Genomic DNA, 23501 nt, shown 5'->3' with positions numbered 1-23501 from the left:
TGAGTAGAACTTGAATTAAAATCATGACTTGGTGGAAAAAGTGACAATTAAAAATATAAAAATAAAATGGAACATAATGGAGGCTGATCTACTCTTCCTCCTCTAAATGTGTTTGATGAAGGAAATAGTCGAGAAATAGTTTCAATATTTTGAGAACATTTTTGTCATAATATGAGAACAGAAGAAGTCCTACAAATAATTTTTTTTAAAAATCTCTTTTATTTTTTAATTTAATTTTGATTACATTGTTTATTTTCTCTCTTTGTCAGTGATTTATGTTTTAATGTTGGGACAAACGTTCCAAGAAAGTCTTTGTTGTTTAATTTGACCAAAAGTTTCAGATTTATCTTGTTTTGTTGTTTAAAAATAAACAAATATAAAAACGAACAGCCAAGACGTTTGAGTCCTAAATGTCCCTCGAGTGTAACCCTAACCTGAAGGTCAACGTCAGCAACGATCTTGACAATAGTGACAGTTATGAACTCAAAACTCCATTTGTCTCACGTCACACAGAGGAGATCAATAAAGCTTGATCTGAATAACAACAGGGGATCTTCTGAGGCGGAACAGGAAGAAGCTCCAGTTGGTTTATGATGATGAGTCACCGGGGCGGACATGTTGAACCAGCTTTTCACCGACTCATCACTTTTCTCCTTTGTGGAAAAAACAATACGTAATTATTGAGTGACGTCTGTTGCTTTACACAATATTCTGTATTCTTCACACGTCAGATTCACTTTTCTGAAACAATATTCAAGCACATGAAGTATGTTTAGTTATTATTCCTTACAGCTACATTGTTTTAATATACTGCACGTTGTTTTTGTTTACCATATTTTATTGTACATTGTTTTACATTTTCTATTTTTAAATGATGTATGAAACTATTCCAGCTTCAGTTCCAACATCCCAGTAGAGTAACAATAAACCATAACAATAACAATAAACCATAACAATAAACTATAACAATAAACTATCACAGTAAACTATAACAAGACTATAATAATACACTATAACAATAAACCATAACAATAGACTATAACAATAAACCATAACAGTAAACTATAACAATAAACTATAACAATAAACTATAACAGTAAACTATAACAATAAACTATAACAGTAAACTATAACAATAAACCATAACAATAAACTATAACAGTAAACTATAACAATAAACTATAACAATAAACTATAACAATAAACTATAACAGTAAACTATAACAATAAACCATAACAATAAACCATAACAATAAACTATAACAATAAACCATAACAACAACAACAATAAACCATAACAATAAACTATAACAGTAAACTATAACAATAAACTATAACAGTAAACTATAACAATAAACCATAACAATTAACTATAACAATAAACTATAACAGTAAACTATAACAATAAACCATAACAATAAACTATAACAATAAACCATAACAATAAACCATAACAATAAACCATAACAGTAAACCATAACAATAAACCATAACAATAAACTATAACAGTAAACTATAACAATAAACCATAACAGTAAACTATAACAGTAAACCATAACAGTAAACTATAACAGTATATAACAATAAACTATAACAATAAACTATAACAGTAAACTATAACAATAAACTGATATTAAAGTGGTGCATCTGCAGCATCTTCATCATCTACCATGCAGGAAGCTGAAGCAGAGGAAGTGAGGAAGACTTCTCTCATCAAGACCAGCGACACGTGGAGAGAGTCCCAAACACCGGAGGACTCACGAGAAGGTTATGGGCACCACTAGAGGCTGGGAGGCTGGGAGGCTGAGAGGCTGCTGGAGGACGCCCAGGATACACTGAGCTCCTCTCTCCTCTCCTCTCTCCTTATGGACGTTTAGGATACACTGTGCTCCTCTCTCCTCTCTCCTCTCCTCTCTCCTTAAGGACGTTAGGATACACTGAGCTCCTCTCTCCTCTCCTCTCTCCTTATGGACGTTTAGGATACACTGAGCCCTCTCTCTCCTCTCTCCTTATGGACGTTTAGGATACACTGAGCTCCTCTCTCCTCTCCTCTCTCCTTATGGACGCTTAGGATACACTGAGCTCCTCTCTCCTCTCCTCTCTCCTTAAGGACGTTAGGATACACTGAGCTCCTCTCTCCTCTCCTCTCTCCTTAAGGACGTTAGGATACACTGAGCTCCTCTCTCCTCATGGACGCTTAGGATACACTGAGCTCCTCTCTCCTCTCCTCTCTCCTTATGGATGTTTAGGATACATTGAGCTCCTCTCTCCTCTCTCCTTATGGACGCTTAGGATACATTGAGCTCCTCTCTCCTCTCTCCTTATGGACGCTTAGGATACACTGAGCTCCTCTCTCCTCATGGACGCTTAGGATACACTGAGCTCCTCTCTCCTCTCCTCTCTCCTTATGGATGTTTAGGATACATTGAGCTCCTCTCTCTCTCCTTATGGACGTTTAGGATACACTGAGCTCCTCTCTCTCTCCTTATGGACGTTTAGGATACACTGAGCTCCTCTCTCCTCTCTCCTTATGGACGCTTAGGATACACTGAGCTCCTCTCTCCTTATGGACGCTTAGGATACACTGAGCTCCTCTCCTCTCTCCTTATGGACGTTTAGGATACACTGAGCTCCTCTCTCCTTATGGACGCTTAGGATACACTGAGCTCCTCCTCTCTCCTTATGGACGCTTAGGATACACTGAGCTCCTCTCTCCTCTCTCCTTATGGATGTTTAGGATACACTGAGCTCCTCTCTCCTCTCTCCTTATGGACGTTTAGGATACACTGAGCTCCTCTCTCCTTATGGACGCTTAGGATACACTGAGCTCCTCTCTCCTCGTCATGTGACCTCGTCATGTGAACTCGTCATGTGAACTCGTCACATGAACATGTGAACTCGTCACGTGAACTCGACACGTGACCTCGTCATGTGAACTCGTCATGTGACCTCGTCATGTGAACTCGTCATGTGAAATAAATCTGCAGCAAAGTCACAGCGGCTGTAAAAAGAACCGTGAGATGTTTCCTAGAGACAGGTAGACGGGTTCCTAGAGACAGGTAGACGGGGTCCTAGAGACAGATAGACGGGGTCTAGAGACAGGTAGACGGGGTCCTAGAGACAGGTAGACGGGGTCCTAGAGACAGATAGACGGGGTCTAGAGACAGGTAGACGGGGTCCTAGAGACAGGTAGACGGGTTCCTAGAGACAGGTAGACGGGGTCCTAGAGACAGGTAGACGGGGTCCTAGAGACAGGTAGACGGGGTCCTAGAGACAGGTAGACGGGGTCTAGAGACAGGTAGACGGGTCCTAGAGACAGGTAGACGGGTCCTAGAGACAGGTAGACGGGGTCTAGAGACAGGTAGACGGGGTCCTAGAGACAGGTAGACGGGGTCTAGAGACAGGTAGACGGGGTCTAGAGACAGGTAGACGGGGTCTAGAGACAGGTAGACAGGGTCTAGAGACAGGTAGACGGGGTCCAGAGACAGGTAGACAGGGTCTAGAGACAGGTAGACGGTCCTAGAGACAGGTAGACGGGGTCTAGAGACAGGTAGAGGGTCTAGAGACAGGTAGACGGGGTCAGAGACAGGTAGAGACAGGTAGACAGGGTCCTAGAGACAGGTAGACGGGGTCTAGAGACAGGTAGACGGGTCTAGAGACAGGTAGACGGGGTCCTAGAGACAGGTAGACGGGGTCTAGAGACAGGTAGACGGGGTCTAGAGACAGGTAGACGGGGTCCTAGAGACAGGTAGACGGGTCCTAGAGACAGGTAGACGGGGTCTAGAGACAGGTGGACGGGTCCTAGAGACAGGTAGACGGGGTCTAGAGACAGGTAGACGGGGTCTAGAGACAGGTAGACGGGGTCTAGAGACAGGTAGACGGGGTCTAGAGACAGGTAGACGGGGTCCTAGAGACAGGTAGACGGGTCTAGAGACAGGTAGACGGGGTCCTAGAGACAGGTAGACGGGGTCTAGAGACAGGTAGACGGGGTCTAGAGACAGGTAGACGGGTCTAGAGACAGGTAGACGGGGTCTAGAGACAGGTAGACGGGGTCCTAGAGACAGGTAGACGGGGTCTAGAGACAGGTAGACGGGGTCTAGAGACAGGTAGACAGGTCTAGAGACAGGTAGACGGGGTCTAGAGACAGGTAGACGGGGTCTAGAGACAGGTAGACGGGTCCTAGAGACAGGTAGACGGGGTCTAGAGACAGGTAGACGGGGTCTAGAGACAGGTAGACGGGGTCCTAGAGACAGGTAGACAGGTCTAGAGACAGGTAGACGGGTCCTAGAGACAGGTAGACGGGGTCCTAGAGACAGGTAGACGGGGTCTAGAGACAGGTAGACGGGGTCCTAGAGACAGGTAGACGGGGTCTAGAGACAGGTAGACGGGGTCTAGAGACAGGTAGACGGGGTCTAGAGACAGGTAGACGGGGTCTAGAGACAGGTAGACGGGGTCTAGAGACAGGTAGACGGGGTCTAGAGACAGGTAGACGGGGTCTAGAGACAGGTAGACGGGGTCTAGAGACAGGTAGACGGGGTCTAGAGACAGGTAGACGGGGTCTAGAGACAGGTAGACGGGGTCTAGAGACAGGTAGACGGGGTCTAGAGACAGGTAGACGGGGTCTAGAGACAGGTAGACGGGGTCTAGAGACAGGTAGACGGGGTCCAAGAGACAGGTAGACGGGGTCTAGAGACAGGTAGACGGGGTCTAGAGACAGGTAGACGGGGTCTAGAGACAGGTAGACGGGGTCTAGAGACAGGTAGACGGGGTCCTAGAGACAGGTAGACGGGGTCTAGAGACAGGTAGACGGGGTCTAGAGACAGGTAGACGGGGTCTAGAGACAGGTAGACAGGGTCTAGAGACAGGTAGACGGGGTCCAGAGACAGGTAGCGGGGTCCAGAGACAGGTAGACGGGGTCTAGAGACAGGTAGACGGGGTCTAGAGACAGGTAGACGGGGTCTAGAGACAGGTAGACGGGGTCCAAGAGACAGGTAGACGGGGTCTAGAGACAGGTAGACGGGTCCTAGAGACAGGTAGACGGGGTCTAGAGACAGGTAGACGGGTCCTAGAGACAGGTAGACGGGGTCTAGAGACAGGTAGACGGGGTCTAGAGACAGGTAGACGGGGTCTAGAGACAGGTAGACGGGGTCTAGAGACAGGTAGACGGGGTCTAGAGACAGGTAGACGGGTCCTAGAGACAGGTAGACGGGGTCTAGAGACAGGTAGACGGGGTCCTAGAGACAGGTAGACGGGTCTAGAGACAGGTAGACGGGGTCCTAGAGACAGGTAGACGGGGTCCTAGAGACAGGTAGACGGGGTCTAGAGACAGGTAGACGGGGTCTAGAGACAGGTAGACGGGGTCTAGAGACAGGTAGACGGGGTCTAGAGACAGGTAGACGGGGTCCTAGAGACAGGTAGACGGGGTCTAGAGACAGGTAGACGGGGTCCTAGAGACAGGGTCTAGAGACAGGTAGACGGGGTCTAGAGACAGGTAGACGGGGTCCTAGAGACAGGGTCTAGAGACAGGTAGACGGGGTCTAGAGACAGGTAGACGGGGTCCAAGAGACAGGTAGACGGGGTCTAGAGACAGGTAGACGGGGTCCTAGAGACAGGTAGACGGGGTCTAGAGACAGGTAGACGGGGTCTAGAGACAGGTAGACGGGTCCAAGAGACAGGTAGACGGGGTCTAGAGACAGGTAGACGGGGTCTAGAGACAGGTAGACGGGGTCCTAGAGACAGGTAGACGGGGTCTAGAGACAGGTAGACGGGGTCTAGAGACAGGTAGACGGGGTCCTAGAGACAGGTAGACAGGGTCTAGAGACAGGTAGACGGGGTCTAGAGACAGGTAGACGGGGTCTAGAGACAGGTAGACGGGGTCTAGAGACAGGTAGACGGGTCCTAGAGACAGGTAGACGGGGTCTAGAGACAGGTAGACGGGGTCTAGAGACAGGTAGACGGGGTCTAGAGACAGGTAGACGGGGTCCTAGAGACAGGTAGACGGGTCTAGAGACAGGTAGACGGGTCCTAGAGACAGGTAGACGGGGTCTAGAGACAGGTAGACGGGGTCTAGAGACAGGTAGACGGGGTCTAGAGACAGGTAGACGGGTCCAGAGACAGGTAGACGGGGTCTAGAGACAGGTAGACGGGGTCCTAGAGACAGGTAGACGGGGTCTAGAGACAGGTAGACGGGGTCCTAGAGACAGGTAGACGGGGTCTAGAGACAGGTAGACGGGGTCCAAGAGACAGGTAGACGGGGTCTAGAGACAGGTAGACGGGGTCCTAGAGACAGGTAGACGGGGTCCTAGAGACAGGGTCTAGAGACAGGTAGACGGGGTCTAGAGACAGGTAGACGGGGTCCTAGAGACAGGTAGACGGGGTCTAGAGACAGGTAGACGGGGTCCAAGAGACAGGTAGACGGGGTCTAGAGACAGGTAGACGGGGTCCTAGAGACAGGTAGACGGGGTCCAAGAGACAGGTAGACGGGGTCCTAGAGACAGGTAGACGGGGTCCTAGAGACAGGTAGACGGGGTCCTAGAGACAGGTAGACGGGGTCCAAGAGACAGGTAGACGGGGTCCTAGAGACAGGTAGACGGGGTCCAAGAGACAGGTAGACGGGGTCCTAGAGACAGGTAGACGGGGTCCTAGAGACAGGTAGACGGGGTCCAAGAGACAGGTAGACGGGGTCCTAGAGACAGGTAGACGGGGTCCAAGAGACAGGTAGACGGGGTCCTAGAGACAGGTAGACGGGGTCCTAGAGACAGGTAGATGGGGTCCTAGAGACAGGTAGACGGGGTCCAAGAGACAGGTAGACGGGGTCTAGAGACAGGTAGACGGGGTCCTAGAGACAGGTAGACGGGGTCCAAGAGACAGGTAGACGGGGTCCTAGAGACAGGTAGACGGGGTCCTAGAGACAGGTAGACGGGGTCTAGAGACAGGTAGACGGGGTCCAAGAGACAGGTAGACGGGGTCCTAGAGACAGGTAGACGGGTTAGAAGTAGAAACAGACAGTTGGTTTAGGTTGATAGAGAAAATCGTCCAAATATACATTTGCAGATATGAATGATTTCATTGATTTCTATTCTCCATTACTGTTAATCAATTCTTTAATTACAACACAATCTTGAGATCAAGTGAGACAAACAATCCCAGGACGTCATTCTTTTTTATTGATTTTAACCAGTTTCTGGTAATTGCTTCCAGTGATAATCCGAAGTTTCCTCAATTTATGCTGGTCTCACTGGTCCTTCTTCAGCCGGGCCAGACCCATGAGGAGCTGGTCCCTCCTCTCGATCCGGGCCGACAGGTGCTGCTGGTCGCCGGGAATCAGCTCGCACATCTCCTGTGGAAACGGATGAGAGGGACGGCCATGTAAGAAACACTGGGTGAGACCGTAGACCGATGTAACCGGATCCTAATCCTGGTAGGGCCGAGCTTTGAAACCCGGTTCTCAATGAGTACAACGTATTGGACCACTTATCATCTCAAAAAACCTCCTCTGGAGGAAGGTTTCTAGTTATTTATTGCAGTGGGTTCCGCCTATAGCTCATATAGCTCCCATAGCTACTATAGCTCCTATAGCTCCCACAGCTCCCATAGCTACTATAGCTCCCATAGCTCCGATAGCTCCTATAGCTCCCATAGCTCCCATCGCTCCGATAGCTCCCATAGCTCCGATAGCTCCCATAGCTCTGATAGCTCCTATAGCTTCCATAGCTCCCATAGCTCCTATAGCTCCCACAGCTCCCATAGCTACTATAGCTCCCATAGCTACTATAGCTCCTATAGCTCCCACAGCTCCCATAGCTACTATAGCTCCCATAGCTCCGATAGCTCCTATAGCTCCCATAGCTCCCATCGCTCCTATAGCTCCCACAGCTCCCATAGCTACTATAGCTCCCATAGCTCCCATAGCTCCTATAGCTCCCATAGCTACTATAGCTCCCATAGCTCCTATAGCTCCCATAGCTCCCATAGCTCCTATAGCTCCCATAGCTCCCATAGCTCCGATAGCTCCTATAGCTTCCATAGCTCCCATAGCTCCTATAGCTCCTATAGCTCCCATAGCTCCTATAGCTCCCATAGCTCCCATAGCTCCTATAGCTCCCATAGCTCCACTAGCACAGCTGCCATCTGAACAGCCTGTGACGGCATGTGACTGACTGGGTGTAGCGACCTACTTCAGGGCTCTCAAGTGTCACGCATTGAGCGTGAGACTCACGCATTTCGGTCTTAACTCACGCACTCCCGCCACACATTGTATTTCTCACGCTGAAAAAAACTCTCGGCTATTTAATGTTTGAATGCAGGGGTGCTCAATCGCGGTCGCCGCAGAGCTCCGACGCCGGTCTGCGCGCATCGGGACGGAGCAAAGAAAAAGTCACTAGCCCCCCCCCCCCCCCCCCCCAACAACTCTTCTCGGCTCGATGCCGGCGCACAGATGAGCACACTCTCACTGGGTGCTGATGGAAATGTCACGCTTGCCTGTCTTCAAAACTTGAGAGCCCTGCTTCTTACATAGCAATGTGGTGACAGGCTGAGAAGTCTTTGCATTGAGTCATGCGGATGAAAAGGTGGCGATGAGCAGAACATTGTGATCACGAGTCACCGGGCGATGTCTCCATGACTTTCATCTGGATCACTCTTACGTTCACGATGCTCTTGGCTGCTTCGCTGCCGGAGAAGTCTGGAACAGGCCCGAAGGAGCTGAGGATCCTCCTGATGCCCCCTCCATAGCGCTTCATGTAGTCCTCCAGACCTGTGGGGGGGGGGGGGGGGCACTTTGAGGACAATGTATCTCAAAGGGGTCTTTAAAGAGAGCGGAGATAACGTCGTCAGCTCCCCGTCACAAAGGGGAACAGATTCTAAATATAGAGTTCTTTTAGGAATCAAATACTTCCCTATCAGTACTTTGATTAGCTCCATTCAATGAAACTCAGTTTATTTTGTATAGCCCCAAATCACAAATTACAACCTCCCCTCAGAGGGCTTTACAATCTATAGACATCCCTGACCTTTGACCTCACATACGACATCCCAGTAAAACACTGACTGTGTAGAAGTACACTACGAAACATCAAAAGTCATTTTCCAGTCAAAAAACGTTTGAAATACAAATCATAGTATTTCAAAAGGCAAGTTTCCTCTGTGACGGTCCAGGAGATCACACAGTGAAGATGTGGTTATTCCTTCTCCGTCTTCTGAATGTATTAATGCCACAAAAACGTGATTAATAACCACTATTTACGTGTCCCTTTTTGAAAAGCTCTTCGCTGTGCGTTGACTTCCTGTTTGACTCCCGCTGTGATTATCATCTCAGGAAGCTCATTCGTTCATTTGTATTAATTAGCTGGTACTTTGGCTGATGGATGATTCATGTGCTGCTCAAATAAAGTGTTCAAGATGAAAACTTTATTCTGACAACTGTTCAAACCTGGTTGTATTTGTGTTGCCTGAACTCAACCAAGTGGTTTCCAGTGAGGACGGAACTTTATTTTGAAAAGACTGGATGCACGTTATGAGCGTGACTTGCCAGGTGTTGCTGATCGTATGAAGGCGTACCTTTCTCAGAAGAAGTTCTCCAGCGCGTTCCGCTGAAGACACGTGACCATGAAGACGCTCTGTGGGCGTTCCTGTGATACGGACGCAGCCGTGAGGACGAGATCTTTGAAACGATGCAACCAACAAGACGGATGTGCCGAAGACTCTTCACACCAGCGCTTTAATTAAAACCTGTCTCGAGCAGCGCACTCCATCAATCCGACACACTGAGGCGAAGTTTCACACCAAAGATTGTAAAAGTCTTTTCTTTCACCGTAGTTATTCACACTTCCTTTAGGAACGCATAGAAAAGTGAACATTCACGAAGGTTTAACACCATTTCCTGTGTTTCATCCTGCAGCCGAAGTCTGAGGCTGTGTCTACTACCGCACACTTGAGCACTTCGAGCTGACTTTCAGTGTTCGAAGTGCGCCACTGAAAAAACCAGCAGAATTCAGTGCACTGAAAGTAAACGGATGTAGTGTAAAACGATGGACACTACTCGCCCTAAACGGCCGCCATCTTGGCGACGTAGCGGAAGAGGAGGAGCCCTTTCGCCAGCTTTTCATTTTATTCTTAAAACAATGGCGGACGAGATGGCTACAGTAGCACAAGCGGTCGACCACGGAGGCTCCTGCCGCGATGGTGGAGGTATGGCAGTTCCCACATGGGGTGGAGAAAGGTAAACAAGGGACAACAAGAGGGCAAGAAGTGCATTAATTTTGTCAGTTTAAGTTTCGCGGGTATCGCAAGCAGATTTGCATACGTTACTTCCGGCTTAATTTCGCGGGTGCCATGAACAGATTTGCGTCCGTCACTTCCGCCAAGTGGTTAACGTAAGTGTTCCATTTGGGACAGCACTTCATCAGCGACGCAGTACACTGCAATGCAGTGCACTGAATTGCAGTGCACTGCATTGCAGTGTACTTCGTAAAGTGCGCGGTAGTAGACACAGCCTGAGTGTCTACAGCCTACGGATGACAGAGGAGTGAGAGAAGGACCTTCCAGACCGAGGGAAGACGACTCCAGTGCTATTCCTAGACCTGCACTTTGTGGAGCTTTATCTGAGCTGCAGAGCAACGGCATGGATGTCAAACCAAACCTAGAGAAGAAAAAGGTCTCGTTCATGAAATGAATGGACATAGCATTAGCATTAGCATTAGCAGTCGATCACCTCACTTAAGCTTGAAAAGCGTCCGCAGCATCAACGAAGACCTGAGTACTCAACTCACTGTATTATTATTATTAGGGTCCTCGTCGACTTCGTCGTAGAGGAACCTATTGTTTTTCATAGAGTTATTATTATTATCCTTCTCTCCAGACAAACGTCGACTGGCCGCACCCCGTACGCCCCAGCAGACTGAAATTCCACATGCATAAGCTGGTGGACATTTTTTGATTATTGAGTTTTCGTATTTGTTTATAAAGAAATGTCTCTATAGCGCCCCCTACAAACTTTTTTTTTAGAAAGCTATAGCTTTCTTCCCCCGATGACCGATTCACTTGAGATTTGGTCCACAGATCAGAATTGACCTGCTCTACAAAAAAGCCTCAGATTTTCCGCCATTTAGAATTTTGTACAAAACTGTATTTTTGCACTTTTCTTCAAAACGGTTGTTCCGATTGATACCAACATTTCTGAGGTCCAATATTGGTTCAATTTAAAGGAATAATTTTAACGGATTGTTTATATTTTATTGCGTTGAGAGGATATGGACCAATGAACATCCAAGGGGTGTGGCCTAATATATAAAGACACCTAACTTCCAAATCTCTTCGACTATCTTCACCAAATTTCTGGCCTATGTCCACAAGGACACCCTTCACCTACATTGATGTTTTCATAATATTTGAACATTAGGGGGCGCTACAATCAATCCCTCAAAATATGCCTTTTTGGCCTTTTTTCATGTTTTTAGTTATTATTATTATTATTAACAACGAGTGGAACCAAAAGACTAGAAGGATGGATAGATAGATGGATAGATGGATGGATAGATAGACAGATGGATAGATCGATTGGTGGATAGCTAGATGGATAGATAGATGGATGGATTGGTGGATAGATAGATGGATGGATTGGTGGATAGATAGATGGATGGATTGGTGGATAGCTAGATGGATAGATAGATAGACGGATGGATGGATAGATAGATGGATTCATTGGTGGATAGATAGATGGATAGATAGATGGATGGATTGGTGGATAGATAGATGGATAGATAGATGGATGGATTGGTGGATAGATAGATGGATAGATAGATGGATGGATTGGTGGATAGCTAGATGGATAGATAGACGGATGCATGGATTGGTGGATAGATAGATGGATAGATGGATGGATAGATTGGTGTAGAGATGGATTGAGTGTTTGAATTTGTGTGTAATGATTCCTTCTGGTCACATGACATCTATTACACCTGTCCATCCTGGAGAGGGATCCTCCTCTGTTCTCTCCTGAAGGTTTCTTCCCTTTTTTTCCCCTGAAGGGTTGTTTGGGAGTTTTTCCTGATCCGATGTGAGGTCAAAGGTCAAAGGTCAGGGATGTCTATGTGTACACATTGTAAAGCACTCCGAGACAAATTTGTAATTTGTGAAAATGGGATATACAAATAAACTGAATTGAATTCACGCGTTCGTTACTTCGAGACTGGATTACTGCAACTCCTTATTATCAGGCTGCTCTAATAAATCTCTTAGGTCCCTCCAGTTGATCCAGAATGCTGCAGCTCGTGTTCTCACTAAAACTAAGAAAAGAGATCACATCACTCCTGCACTAGCTGCTCTGCACTGGCTCCCAGTAAAATCAAGAATCACTTTTAAAATTCTTCTCTTAACCTACAAAGCCTTGATTGGTGATGCTCCATCGGGTGAGTGGGTAGCAGGTCCGTCTTTCAATCAAGGGGTTGGAGGTTCAATCCCCACCCTAGTCGATGTGTCCTTGAGCAAGACACTTAACCCTGAGTTGCTCCCTGTAGCTGTGTCTACGGTGAATGAATGTAACAGTATTGTAAGTCGCTTTGGATAAAAGCGTCAGCCAAATGACATGTAATGTAATGTAATGTAATATCTTAAGGAGCTTGTAGTACCATATTGCCCCACTAGAGAGCTACGCTCACTAAATGCGGGACTACTTGTAGTTCCTAGAGTCTTAAAAAGTAGAATGGGAGCCAGAGCCTTTAGTTATCAAGCTCCTCTTTTATGGAACCAGCTTCCAATTTCAGTCCGGGAGGCAGACACAGTCACCTCGTTTAAGAGTAGACTTAAGACCTTCCTCTTTGACAGAGCTTATAGTTAGGGCTGAATCAGGTTTGCCCTGGTCCAGCCCCTTGATATGCTGCTATAGGCTTATAGCTGCCGGGGACGTTTAGGATGCACTGAGTACCTATCTCCTCTTTTTCTCTCCTTAAGGATGAATTTTCATCTCTCAATCACACGTTACTAACTCTGCTTTCTCCCGGAAGTCCTTTTGACTTTACGTCTCATGGGGTCATCGGACCCTATGAGACGGCATAGATCCTATCTGCCTGATGGATCGTCTGGGTCGTGGAATTCCTGCTCATGACTACGCCACTGTCCTGTTGAGACTCCGCCCTCCTCCTCCCCACCGCCATCTGCCTGATGGATCGTGGAGGTCTCCATCGTGGAATATGCCTACTATGAACTATTCATACACTCTGTCATATTCATTGAATGTATTTTAACTCTAAATCTGTCCTTCTGTACACATTACATCTATTGCATCTGTCCATCCTAGGAGAGGGATCCTCCTCTGTTGCTCTCCTGCAGGTTTCTTCCCTTTTTTTCCCCCCTGAAGGGTTATTTGGGAGTTTTTCCTGGTCCGATGTGAGGTTTTGGGGCAGGGATGTCTATGTGTACAGATTGTAAAGCACTCCGAGACAAATTTGTAATTTGTGAAATTGGGCTATACAAATAAACTGAATTGAATTGAATAGAGAGATGGATATATGGATAGATGGATAGATAGATGGATGGATTGGTGTAGAGATGGATTGATAGATGGATGGATAGATTGGTGGATAGATGGATTGATAGATGGATAGATGGATGGATGGATTGGTCTAGAGATGGATAGATAGATTGGTGAAGAGATGGATGGATATATGGAAAGATAGATGGATGGATAGATTGGTGTAGAGATGGTGAGATCGATGGATGGATAGATCGAAATATGGATTGATAGATGGATAGATAGATGGATGAATGGATATATTTGGGTAGAGATGGTGGGATGGATGGAATAATTAACTTCAGGACAAAAGATTGTCCAAAGACAATAAGTACTAGCTCAGAATGTCCTCTGAGGCGTATGTGTGCGTAAACGTGTGTAAATTGCAGTACTTCTGTCTCATGTAATGATATAACTAGAATGGGCACTCGGTAGAGCGCATACCTTCGCATATCACAAGATTGGGCATTGAATTATGAACATTTTGGCATTAGTTGCATGCCAATTAGACAAAAATGTATTGTGCTATGGTAAAAAAAGAGTTTGACCTTTCCATGACCTTGACCTTGACCTTTGACCCGATTGATCCCAAAATCTAATCAAATGGTCCCCGGATAATAACCAATCATCCCACCAAATTTCATGCGATTCAAGAACATTTTGACCTGTTCATGACCTTTGACCTTGACCTTTGACCCAATCGATCCCAAAATCTAGTCAACTGGTCCCCGGATAATAACCAATCATCCCACCAAATTTCATGCGATTCAAGAACATTTTGACCTGTTCATGACCTTTGACCTTGACCTTTGACCCGATCGATCCCAAAATCTAGTCAACTGGTCCCCGGATAATAAACAATCATCCCACCAAATTTCATGCGATTCGGTTCAATACTTTTTGAGTTCTGCGAAAGATTTTGACCTGTTCATGACCTTTGACCTTTGACCCGATCGATCCCAAAATCTAATCAACTGGTCCCCGGATAATAAACAATCATCCCACCAAATTTCATACGATTCGGTTCAATACTTTTTGAGTTCTGCGAAAGATTTTAACCTGTTCATGACCTTTGACCTTTGACCCGATCGATCCCAAAATCTAATCAACTGGTCCCCGGATAATAACCAATCATCCCACCAAATTTCATGCGATTCAAGAACATTTTGACCTGTTCATGACCTTTGACCTTGACCTTTGACCCGATCGATCCCAAAATCTAGTCAACTGGTCCCCGGATAATAAACAATCATCCCACCAAATTTCATGCGATTCGGTTCAATACTTTTTGAGATTTGCGAATAACACGCATACAAATAAATAAATAAATAAATACACGGCGATCAAAACATAACCTTCCGGCATTTTCAATGCGAAGGTAATAACCAATAATTTCAAAAACAGGTTAAAAACAGTTGAATCAGCAGGTTGGACACACCGGCGCCGGGTGCGCCTGAGGAGCAACCACACATGTGCGATTAGCGGGAAACAAGGCGCTCGCTCTCTTTGCAGCATACATGACACAATGTCTCTCGCTCAACAGTTCAGCGTCTCGGTGTGGTCGAGGTCACGAGCTGCTAACTGAGCTCATCTCCAGGGCTGTGAAATACACTCAGAGTACAGGGGGATCCAACCACCGTGTCTTTTCAAAAGACACCTCTCCTTCTTGATTGACCCGAGCTGCTGAACTACGTCACAGACATTGGTCGGTTCCACAGAGAGCCGGTCATTCAGAGCCCAGTGCTCCTGTATCTGATGGCTTTATAGGCCGGGAAGCAACAACAGGGTCAATGTAGGTCTGGCCATCTTCTGTGACACGATGGTACGGATGTTTCCTAGAGGAGAAAGCTCCGCGACTGTAACTACAGGTGGAGTTGGCACCTGGTGTGACGGCCGCGATGTGGGCTCCGAGAGTTTTGGATTACTGGTGTGAGGGAGGGCATTCATCCCGAGCCATCAAAAGACGGCTTTGTTCTGCATCCTTTTCCCTGTGTGTGTGTATGTGTGAGTGTGTGTGTGTACACAGCCAGGGTGCTCTTGGTTTCACACTCCCCTTTGATATTCTCCATCTCCCTGAGGGTTCATGCTCGTTCTCTGTGACTGAAACAGTTTGGTTCAGTTCATGTATGAAGAGCATCTCACAAAGGCCTGATGTTTGGGAATTACTTGCGCCAACGAGTTATACATATATATATATATATACATATATATTAGTGCTGTGAAAAATAACGCGTTAACTCAGTTAATGAAATTACAGGTTTAACTATTTTAAAAAAAAACGCATTTAACGCATGCGCAGAATGAGCTTCCAATCCGTCTGTTGTTGGTCGTCTCTCCAGCAGCATGTCATTCTGTCTCTACGTGTCGCGTTAACACGACTCCGATCTCCGTCTCGCGCGCCGCAGAGCTCGGATGCCGGCGTGTGCGCGCACATGGGGACGAAAAAAAGTCACTTGCACTCCGAGACAAATTTGTAATTTGTGAAATTGGGCTATACAAATAAACTGAATTGAATTGAATTGAATATATGGGATTAATCATGATTAATCCACAGAAACCTGTGATTAACCTGATAATTTTTTTTAATCGTTTCACAGCCCTAATATATATATATATATATATATATATGTATATATATTAGGGCTGTCAATCGACTAAAAAAAATTAACTAATTAATCGCACATTTTGAAATTGCAATTAATTAATCGCAATTAATCGCAATTAAAAGTTAAAAGTTAAAAGTTCATTCTTTTTAAAGACCAAACTTCACACAGAGCTGTGTTTCAAAGAGGCCCCTACCTATAAAGTGCCAGCGAGGTATTTAATATTGTGGATGATAAATTGTTTCTTCAGTGAAACATCAGATTAGTAAAAAAAAAGAAGTATATTGAGACCCCATTGGTCCTGTCATCTTTAACACTGAACAGCAGAACCAGTGGCCTTGGTAACTGACTGACATTCACATATGTCCTGTTCACCCTCTGGAGGCTGGGGGCATTTTATACATTTTACACACACAAAAAATTCACCTTTTAAAGTATTTTGCATATGACACATACCCACGTGTGTTATACATCAAACATTCCAGAACAATCTCAGCTCTATTCAATGAGGCTCATTGTCCTCCCGCCGTGTTCTCTGCTCTCTGACTGACAGGCTGCTATAGAGCCTCACCCGTGAGGTGGGAGGTCCTTTGTGATTTACTGAGTGTTCATTGGTTGTTTTTTCCCCAAAATGTTGACAGACAAACGGATTGACCAATCACGGTGAAGGTTTCGTGTGACGAGTTCTTTCCGCGCCGCGTCCCCCGACACGTCGCCCCTTCGTTCCTCTGTGTATCAGAGGGGGAGACGGGAGGAAGGAGGAGCAGGAGGAAACCCAACTGATTCATCCACGAGTTAAACTGATTTATGCTCCTTATTTTCGCGGAGAAATAATTGTTTTAAAAACGGAAACAGTGTTAAACCGTACTGCCGCGGGTTGACACTCGGTTTGAGTGTAAAAACTTCAACGAACACCGGAAGTAAACAAAGTTGCGTTAATTGCGTTAAAATATTTTAGTGCGTTAACGCGGCCAAATTAATCGCATAGATTAACGCGTTAACGCTGACAGCCCTAATATATATATATACATATATATATCTTCTTTTCTTGTATGAATCCCATTGCTCACAGGATTAGTAGATTCTCCTCGAGTGCTGGACACAGACATTATAGAAGAAGTCGACGACTACGTCTACGTCTACGACTATGACTACGTCTACGACTATGACTACGACTACGTCTACAACTAGGTTTACGACTACGTCTAGGTCTACGACTATGTCTAGGTCTACGTCTACGACTACGTCTAGGTCTACGACTACGTCTAGGTCTACGACTAGGTCTACGACTACGTCTACGACTACGTTTAGGTCTACGTCTAGGTCTACGACTACGTCTAGGTCTACGTCTAGGACCGTCTAGGTCTACGACTACGACTAGGTCTACGACTACGTCTACGACTACGTCTACGACTAGGTCTACGACTACGTCTACGATTACGTCTACGACTACGTCTAGGTCTACGTCTAGGTCTACGACTACGTCTAGGTCTACGACTACGTCTAGGTCTACGTCTAGGTCTAAGACTACGACTACGTCTACGACTAGGTCTACGACAAGGTCTACGACTAGGTCTACGACAAGGTCTACGACTAGGTCTAAGACTAGGTCTAAGACTAGGTCTAAGACTAGGTCTCCGTCTAGGTCTAAGACTACGTCTAGGACTAGATATACGACTAGGTCTACGACTACGTCTACGACTAGGTCTACGACTACGTCTAGGTCTACGACTACGTCTAGGTCTACGTCTACAACTAGGTCTACGACTAGGTCTACGACTACATCTAGGTCTACGACTACGACTAGGTCTACGACTACCTCTAGGTCTACGACTACGTCTAGGTCTACGTCTAGGTCTACGTCTACGACTAGGTCTACGACTACGTCTAGGTCTACGACTACATCTAGGTCTACGACTACGTCTCGGTCTACGACTACTTCTGCATCTACGACTACGTCTACGACTACGTCTACGACTACGTCTACGACTACGACTACGTCTACTACGTCTAATACGTCTACGACTACGTCTACGACTAGGTCTCAAGTCAAGTCAAGTCAAGTCTTTTATTGTCAGATACACAGAATGACACAGGGTCAGACTGGGCACTGAAATTCTTAGGACAAGGCACCACACAACAACTACCATAGCCTAACATAATATAACATAACATACACACTGTACAAGAACTCTGAACATAATACTAACATATATACATATAATACACATAATAACTAGACTACAGACAAATGGGAGTAGCAGGAAGTGAAAGCAGGTAGTGCAATAGAAAGTGTAAGTGTAAGTACAAGGCTGAAAGTGACAGTGTATGTAAAGTGACGAGTGTAAAGTGTTGAGTGCAAAAGTGTCGATCGTGTGTCAGTGTCCATTGAGCAGCCTGATGGCTCTCGGGAAGAAACTGTTCTCCAGTCTCTGTGTGCGAGACCGGATGCTACGGTACCGCCTTCCAGAAGGCAGCGGGGTGAACAGGCTGAAGGCTGGATGATGGCAGTCCTTTAGGATCCTGCCAGTCTTCCTGAGGCATCGTGTGGTCTGTGTCCTGCAGGGCTGGGAGCTCCCTACCGATGATGAACTCCGCAGTCCTGACCACACTACGTAGGGCCTTGCGGTCCTTGGCTGTGCAGCTCCCATACCACACTGTGATGCACCCAGTCAGGATGCTTTCTATTGTGCATCTGTAGAAATTGGTGAGGATGACTGAATCCATGCCAAACTTCTTCAGTCTCCTCAGGAAGAAGAGGCGCTTCCGGGCCACTTTGACCACCTTGTCTGTGTGAGCAGACCAGGTGAGGTCGTTGCTGATGTTGACCCCGAGGAACCTGAAGCCGCTGACCATTTCCACTGCTGAACCGTTGATATGCAGGGGTGCGTGCTCCTCCACCTGCCGTCTCCTGAAGTCCACAATCATCTCCTTTGTCTTGCTGATGTTGAGAGAGAGGCTATTATCCTGACACCATGTAGTCAGGGTAGCAACCTCCTCTCTGTAGGCTGACTCATCATTGCCAGTGATGAGGCCCACAATGGTTGTGTCATCAGCAAACTGGACAATGAGGTTGGAGCTCCACAGTCATGTGTGAACAAGGAGAACAGGAGGGGGCTGAGCACACAGCCCTGGGGGGTGCCTGTGTTGGTGATGACTGTAGATGAGGTGCGGTCACCGATTCTCACCACCTGTGGCCTCCCCGTCAGGAAGTCGAAGACCCATTTGCATAGGGAGGTGCTTAGTCCCAGGTCCACGAGCTTCGAGACGAGTCTGGAGGGGATGATGGTATTGAATGCTGAACTGTAGTCAATGAACAGCATTCTCACATATGTATTCCCTTTGTCCAGGTGGGTGAGGGCGGTGTGCGTGGTCAGGGCTATGGCATCGTCTGTAGACCTGTTGGACCGGTATGCAAACTGCATCGGGTCCAGGGTGGGAGGCAGCAAGGAGCAGATGAATGATTTGACCAGCCGCTCAAAGCACTTCATGATCACAGAGGTCAGTGCTACCGGGCGGTAGTCATTCAAGCAGGTGACCTTGGTGATCTTGGGCACAGGGACGATGGTGGTCCGTTTGAAGCATGTGGGGAGTACAGACAGGCTGAGGGAGAGGTTGAAGATGTCGCTGAAGACCCCCGCTAGCTGGTCAGCGCAACCCCTGAGGGCCCTACCTGATATGCCATCCGGGCCAGGTGCCTTGCGAGGTTGATCTTATTGAAGCAGCGCCTCACCTCTGCTACAGTTATAGTAGGCACACCACTGGTTGGGCCTCAGGTAGCTCCGCTGCAGGGGGTCACTGTCCCTCTCAAACGAGCGAAAAAGCATTCAGCTCGTCTGGAAGAAGGACAGAGGACTGGGTCTCACTGCAGCCCCTCCCTTGTAGTCTGTAATGGCTCTTAATCCACTCCACATGCGCCTGGGGTCAGAGCCATGGTAGCTAGACTCCACCTTGCTCCTGTATGTCCTCTTTGCAGCTTTGATGGCCCTCAAAGGTCGTATCTGGACTTCCTGTACTGATCAGGATCCCGGAGTTAAAGGCAGCAGACCGGGCTCTAAGGTGGGTCCGGACCGCAAGGCCAACCCAGGGCTTCTGATTAGGGAAAGACCGGACAGTCTTCTTCGGGACGATGTCCTCAATGCAATATTGGATGTAACTGGAAACAGTGTCTGTATACTCATTTATGTTCCCATCTGCTGCTTCCCGAAACATCAGCCAGTCAGTGTTGTCAAAACAGTCCTGGAGAGTCGCCACACCCTCGTCACTCCATTGATGGACTGTCCTCTCAGCCGGTCTGACCTGTTTTAGCTTTTGTCTATATGCGGGGAGCAGAAGAATGGAGGTGTGATCAGCTTTACCAAAAGCAGGGCGGGGGAGGTGTTTGTAACTGTCCCGGAATGTCGTATAACAATGGTCAAGGGTCTGATCTCCACGTGTGAAGAAGTCAATGTGCTGATAGTATTTAGGCAGGACTTTCTTCATGTTGGCTCTGTTGAAATCCCCAACCACAATAAAGGCTGCCTCTGGGTGCACATTCTCCAGACCGTTGATAATTCCATACAGTTCATCCAGAGCAGTAGCCTTATCTACTTGGGGGGTAATGTAGACTACACTCAGAACGACTGCAGTAAACTCCCGCGGTAGATAGAAGGGTCTGATTTTACAGTCAACAGCTCGAGGACTGGAGAGCAGTGAGATGCTAGTACTGCTATGTCCGTAGCCCAAGAAAAATTAACCATAACACAGACCCTCCGCCCCTGCGCTTGCCTGAATCAGCTGTCCTGTCCTGACGGTGTATGCTGAATCCCAACGGAGTAACTGCCGCGTCGGATATCTCCGGGACGAGCCACGTCTCGACGAATGCCAATACACAGCAGTTCCTGATGTCCCGTTGGAATTTAATACGTGCATTCAGATCATCCATCTTGTTGTCGATGGACTGAACGTTGGCAAGTAGTATGGATGGTAGAGCAGGTTTGAAATACCTTTTCCGATTCCGAACGAGAACTCCAGCACGTCGGCCTCGTTTCTTCTTCCTCCGTCTTGTAGGTATATCCGACGGCGGAACAACAAAGAGCCCGCTGCAGTCCGAACTCGCACTCCGGAAAGTTGAATTAAAGTTCTTGTAGTAGTCCTCTCCGAGTGCAAATCTGATCTCCATAAGTGTCTGCTGGTCATATTGAATTAACGACACTGCAACATTAACGTAACAAACAACTAACAGTAACAAAACAAACAAAACGCTAGATAGTTTTGGCGGAGCTCTCATCAGTGCGACCATTCTCGGCGCCACGCTCAGTCTCACGACCAGGTTCACGACTCACGTCTACTACGTCACGTCCCACGACTCCAGGTCTCACGCTCACGTCACGACCACGCCCACGTCTCACGACCAGGTCTCACGACCACGCTCACGACTCACGTCTCACGACCAGGTCTCACGTCTCACGATCACGCTCACGTCTCACGTCTCACGACCACGTCTCACGACCACGTCTCACGACCACGTCACGTCCACGATCACGTCTGGGTCACGACCAGGTTCACGACCACGTCTCACGATCACGCCCACGACTCAGGTCCAGGTCTGGGTCACGCTCACGATCACGTCTCGTCTCGACTCACGACTACGACTACGTCTACGACTACGTCTACGTATGTCGAAGGAGGTAACTGTACCTGCTGGTGCATTGAGGTGCATGGTTTCCATGGGACCTATGAAGGCGTAACGCATTCCTAGCCCCTCTGACATCACCAGGTCGATGTCCTCCACAGAGATAACGCCATCCTGATGAGAAGGAGACAAAAATACACTTTATTGACACAAATCTCCCGTTGCATTCCTCTCCAGAAGAAGGTACACATCAGTGAATGTGTGACTAGATAAGTCTTTATCTAGCAGGCCGACCCTGAGCTGTCACCCTCACTGCCCCCCCCCAGTTCCCTCTGCTCTGACTCAGAATGTAGTCAAATATTTCCCCCAACAATTCAGCTCAGGGCTTTTAAACCAACCCCCCAAATCACTTTGATCCCATCAGGCTACTCAGACCATATAAAGGGCCCTCAGGATTCTGTAGGAAGTACCGGGGAGGAGAGTGGCTGAGGATGGAGGGAGTAATCTTTAGTTAGAGATACCTGTTGGCCGACCACAGAGGAAATCAAAGCTCGGATACAGAGCCAGAGAGGAGGGCGACCAAGAGGAGAGGGACAGGCTCGTCTTTGTTTGGGTCCTGCGACCAACAACGGGTCTGTTATCCGCTGGGTGGGGTTTTTTCTCCACCTTAATCACTGGGGGGCAACCAGCCGCTTTCTCAGTCGCTCTGCTTTCCAGCGCTGGCCCTGACTCAAGGACTATGTGTGTGTGTGTGTGTGTTTAGAGGGGCAAGGGGGGGTCCCTGTTATGTAAGAAGGGTCACCAGGACACTCTCGGTCCACAGGCCTTGATGCTCAAACGTCTGGTCCTATTGCTACTAGCAGCCGAGCTAGTTATAGTACAGTGTTGGTTTGGTTTGTTTGTCATCAACATTATGGAACAACTACTGGACAGATGTTATTGACACGTGGTGGAAGGGGGTAGTACGGCCACAGGGGGGGGGGGGGGGGGCAGAGCAGCTCCCACAAAGACTCCCTGCTTCATGGTGTGACTCTAAAGACCATAAAGTATAAATGGTGACATCATGCTGTATAGAAGAAGACTCGAAACTAGAGACTGAGACAATGTTTACTGAGGGAATACATCAAGAGAGAAGTAGAGTCACTATATAGACTTCTATACAACCAGAGGAGTCGCCCTCTGGTGGTCAGTAGAGACAATGCTTTGATAATGTATTTTAACATTTGGAATTCTGTGACGTTATCCTCTTCAAATAGTTTGTATGTGTCTCTTGTCTCATTTCTGGGTGACATTTTTGTCAAATGTCAAAAGGATCTTCCACATCGGACGGGGACGTCTCTGATATCAGTGATATTTGTGATATTGGGCTGTATAAAATAAACTGAATTGAATCTTTCATAGTTCTAGATGAACTGACTGTAGATGAAAGAAGACCCCCCCGCCCCCCCACGCACACACACACACACATGTAGAAGTGGTGTCAGAGTGACAGCTTGGTAATAAGCCACAGTCATCAGCATATCTCACCTGGTGCAGTACAGCCTGTAATTCAGGGTCTCCCCAGAATGCACCAGGCACTTAAATTGTCAAACTACAGAATGTATTACAGCCGGCAGGGATTTATGGATCTGAAGATATGCTTCTTCTTCTATTTCAGTTGAATTCTTTACTTTTAGCTTACTGTTATTTCCTTACACTTAATAACTGTTGTTCATCTTGACATTGTTATGCCATTGTTTTCAGTGATTCTTCTTTAATGAAACTCTGGCACGATAAT

At 47.1% G+C, this 23501-nt stretch overlaps 1 protein-coding gene across 1 annotated transcript in view; it reads right to left on the bottom strand.

Annotated features, from left to right (window-relative positions):
- Positions 1 to 7148: 7148 nt before the first annotated feature.
- cryl1 (crystallin, lambda 1) overlaps positions 7149 to 23501 on the bottom strand; it is a 47587-nt gene continuing 31234 nt past the window's right edge. The window contains exons 7-9 of the mRNA XM_056425544.1: positions 21790 to 21898; positions 8646 to 8755; positions 7149 to 7339 (exon numbers count right to left, since the gene is read on the bottom strand). Of these exons, the coding sequence (XP_056281519.1) occupies positions 7235 to 7339; positions 8646 to 8755; positions 21790 to 21898 (324 nt within the window). The 3' untranslated portion in view covers positions 7149 to 7234. The remainder of the gene's footprint in view (positions 7340 to 8645; positions 8756 to 21789; positions 21899 to 23501) is intronic.

The sequence above is a fragment of the Pseudoliparis swirei genome, chromosome 2 (assembly GCF_029220125.1).
Source record: "Pseudoliparis swirei isolate HS2019 ecotype Mariana Trench chromosome 2, NWPU_hadal_v1, whole genome shotgun sequence".
NCBI lineage: Eukaryota > Metazoa > Chordata > Actinopteri > Perciformes > Liparidae > Pseudoliparis > Pseudoliparis swirei.
Note: the sequence above shows the minus strand (reverse complement) of the source record. Positions and strands in the feature narration are given on the sequence as shown.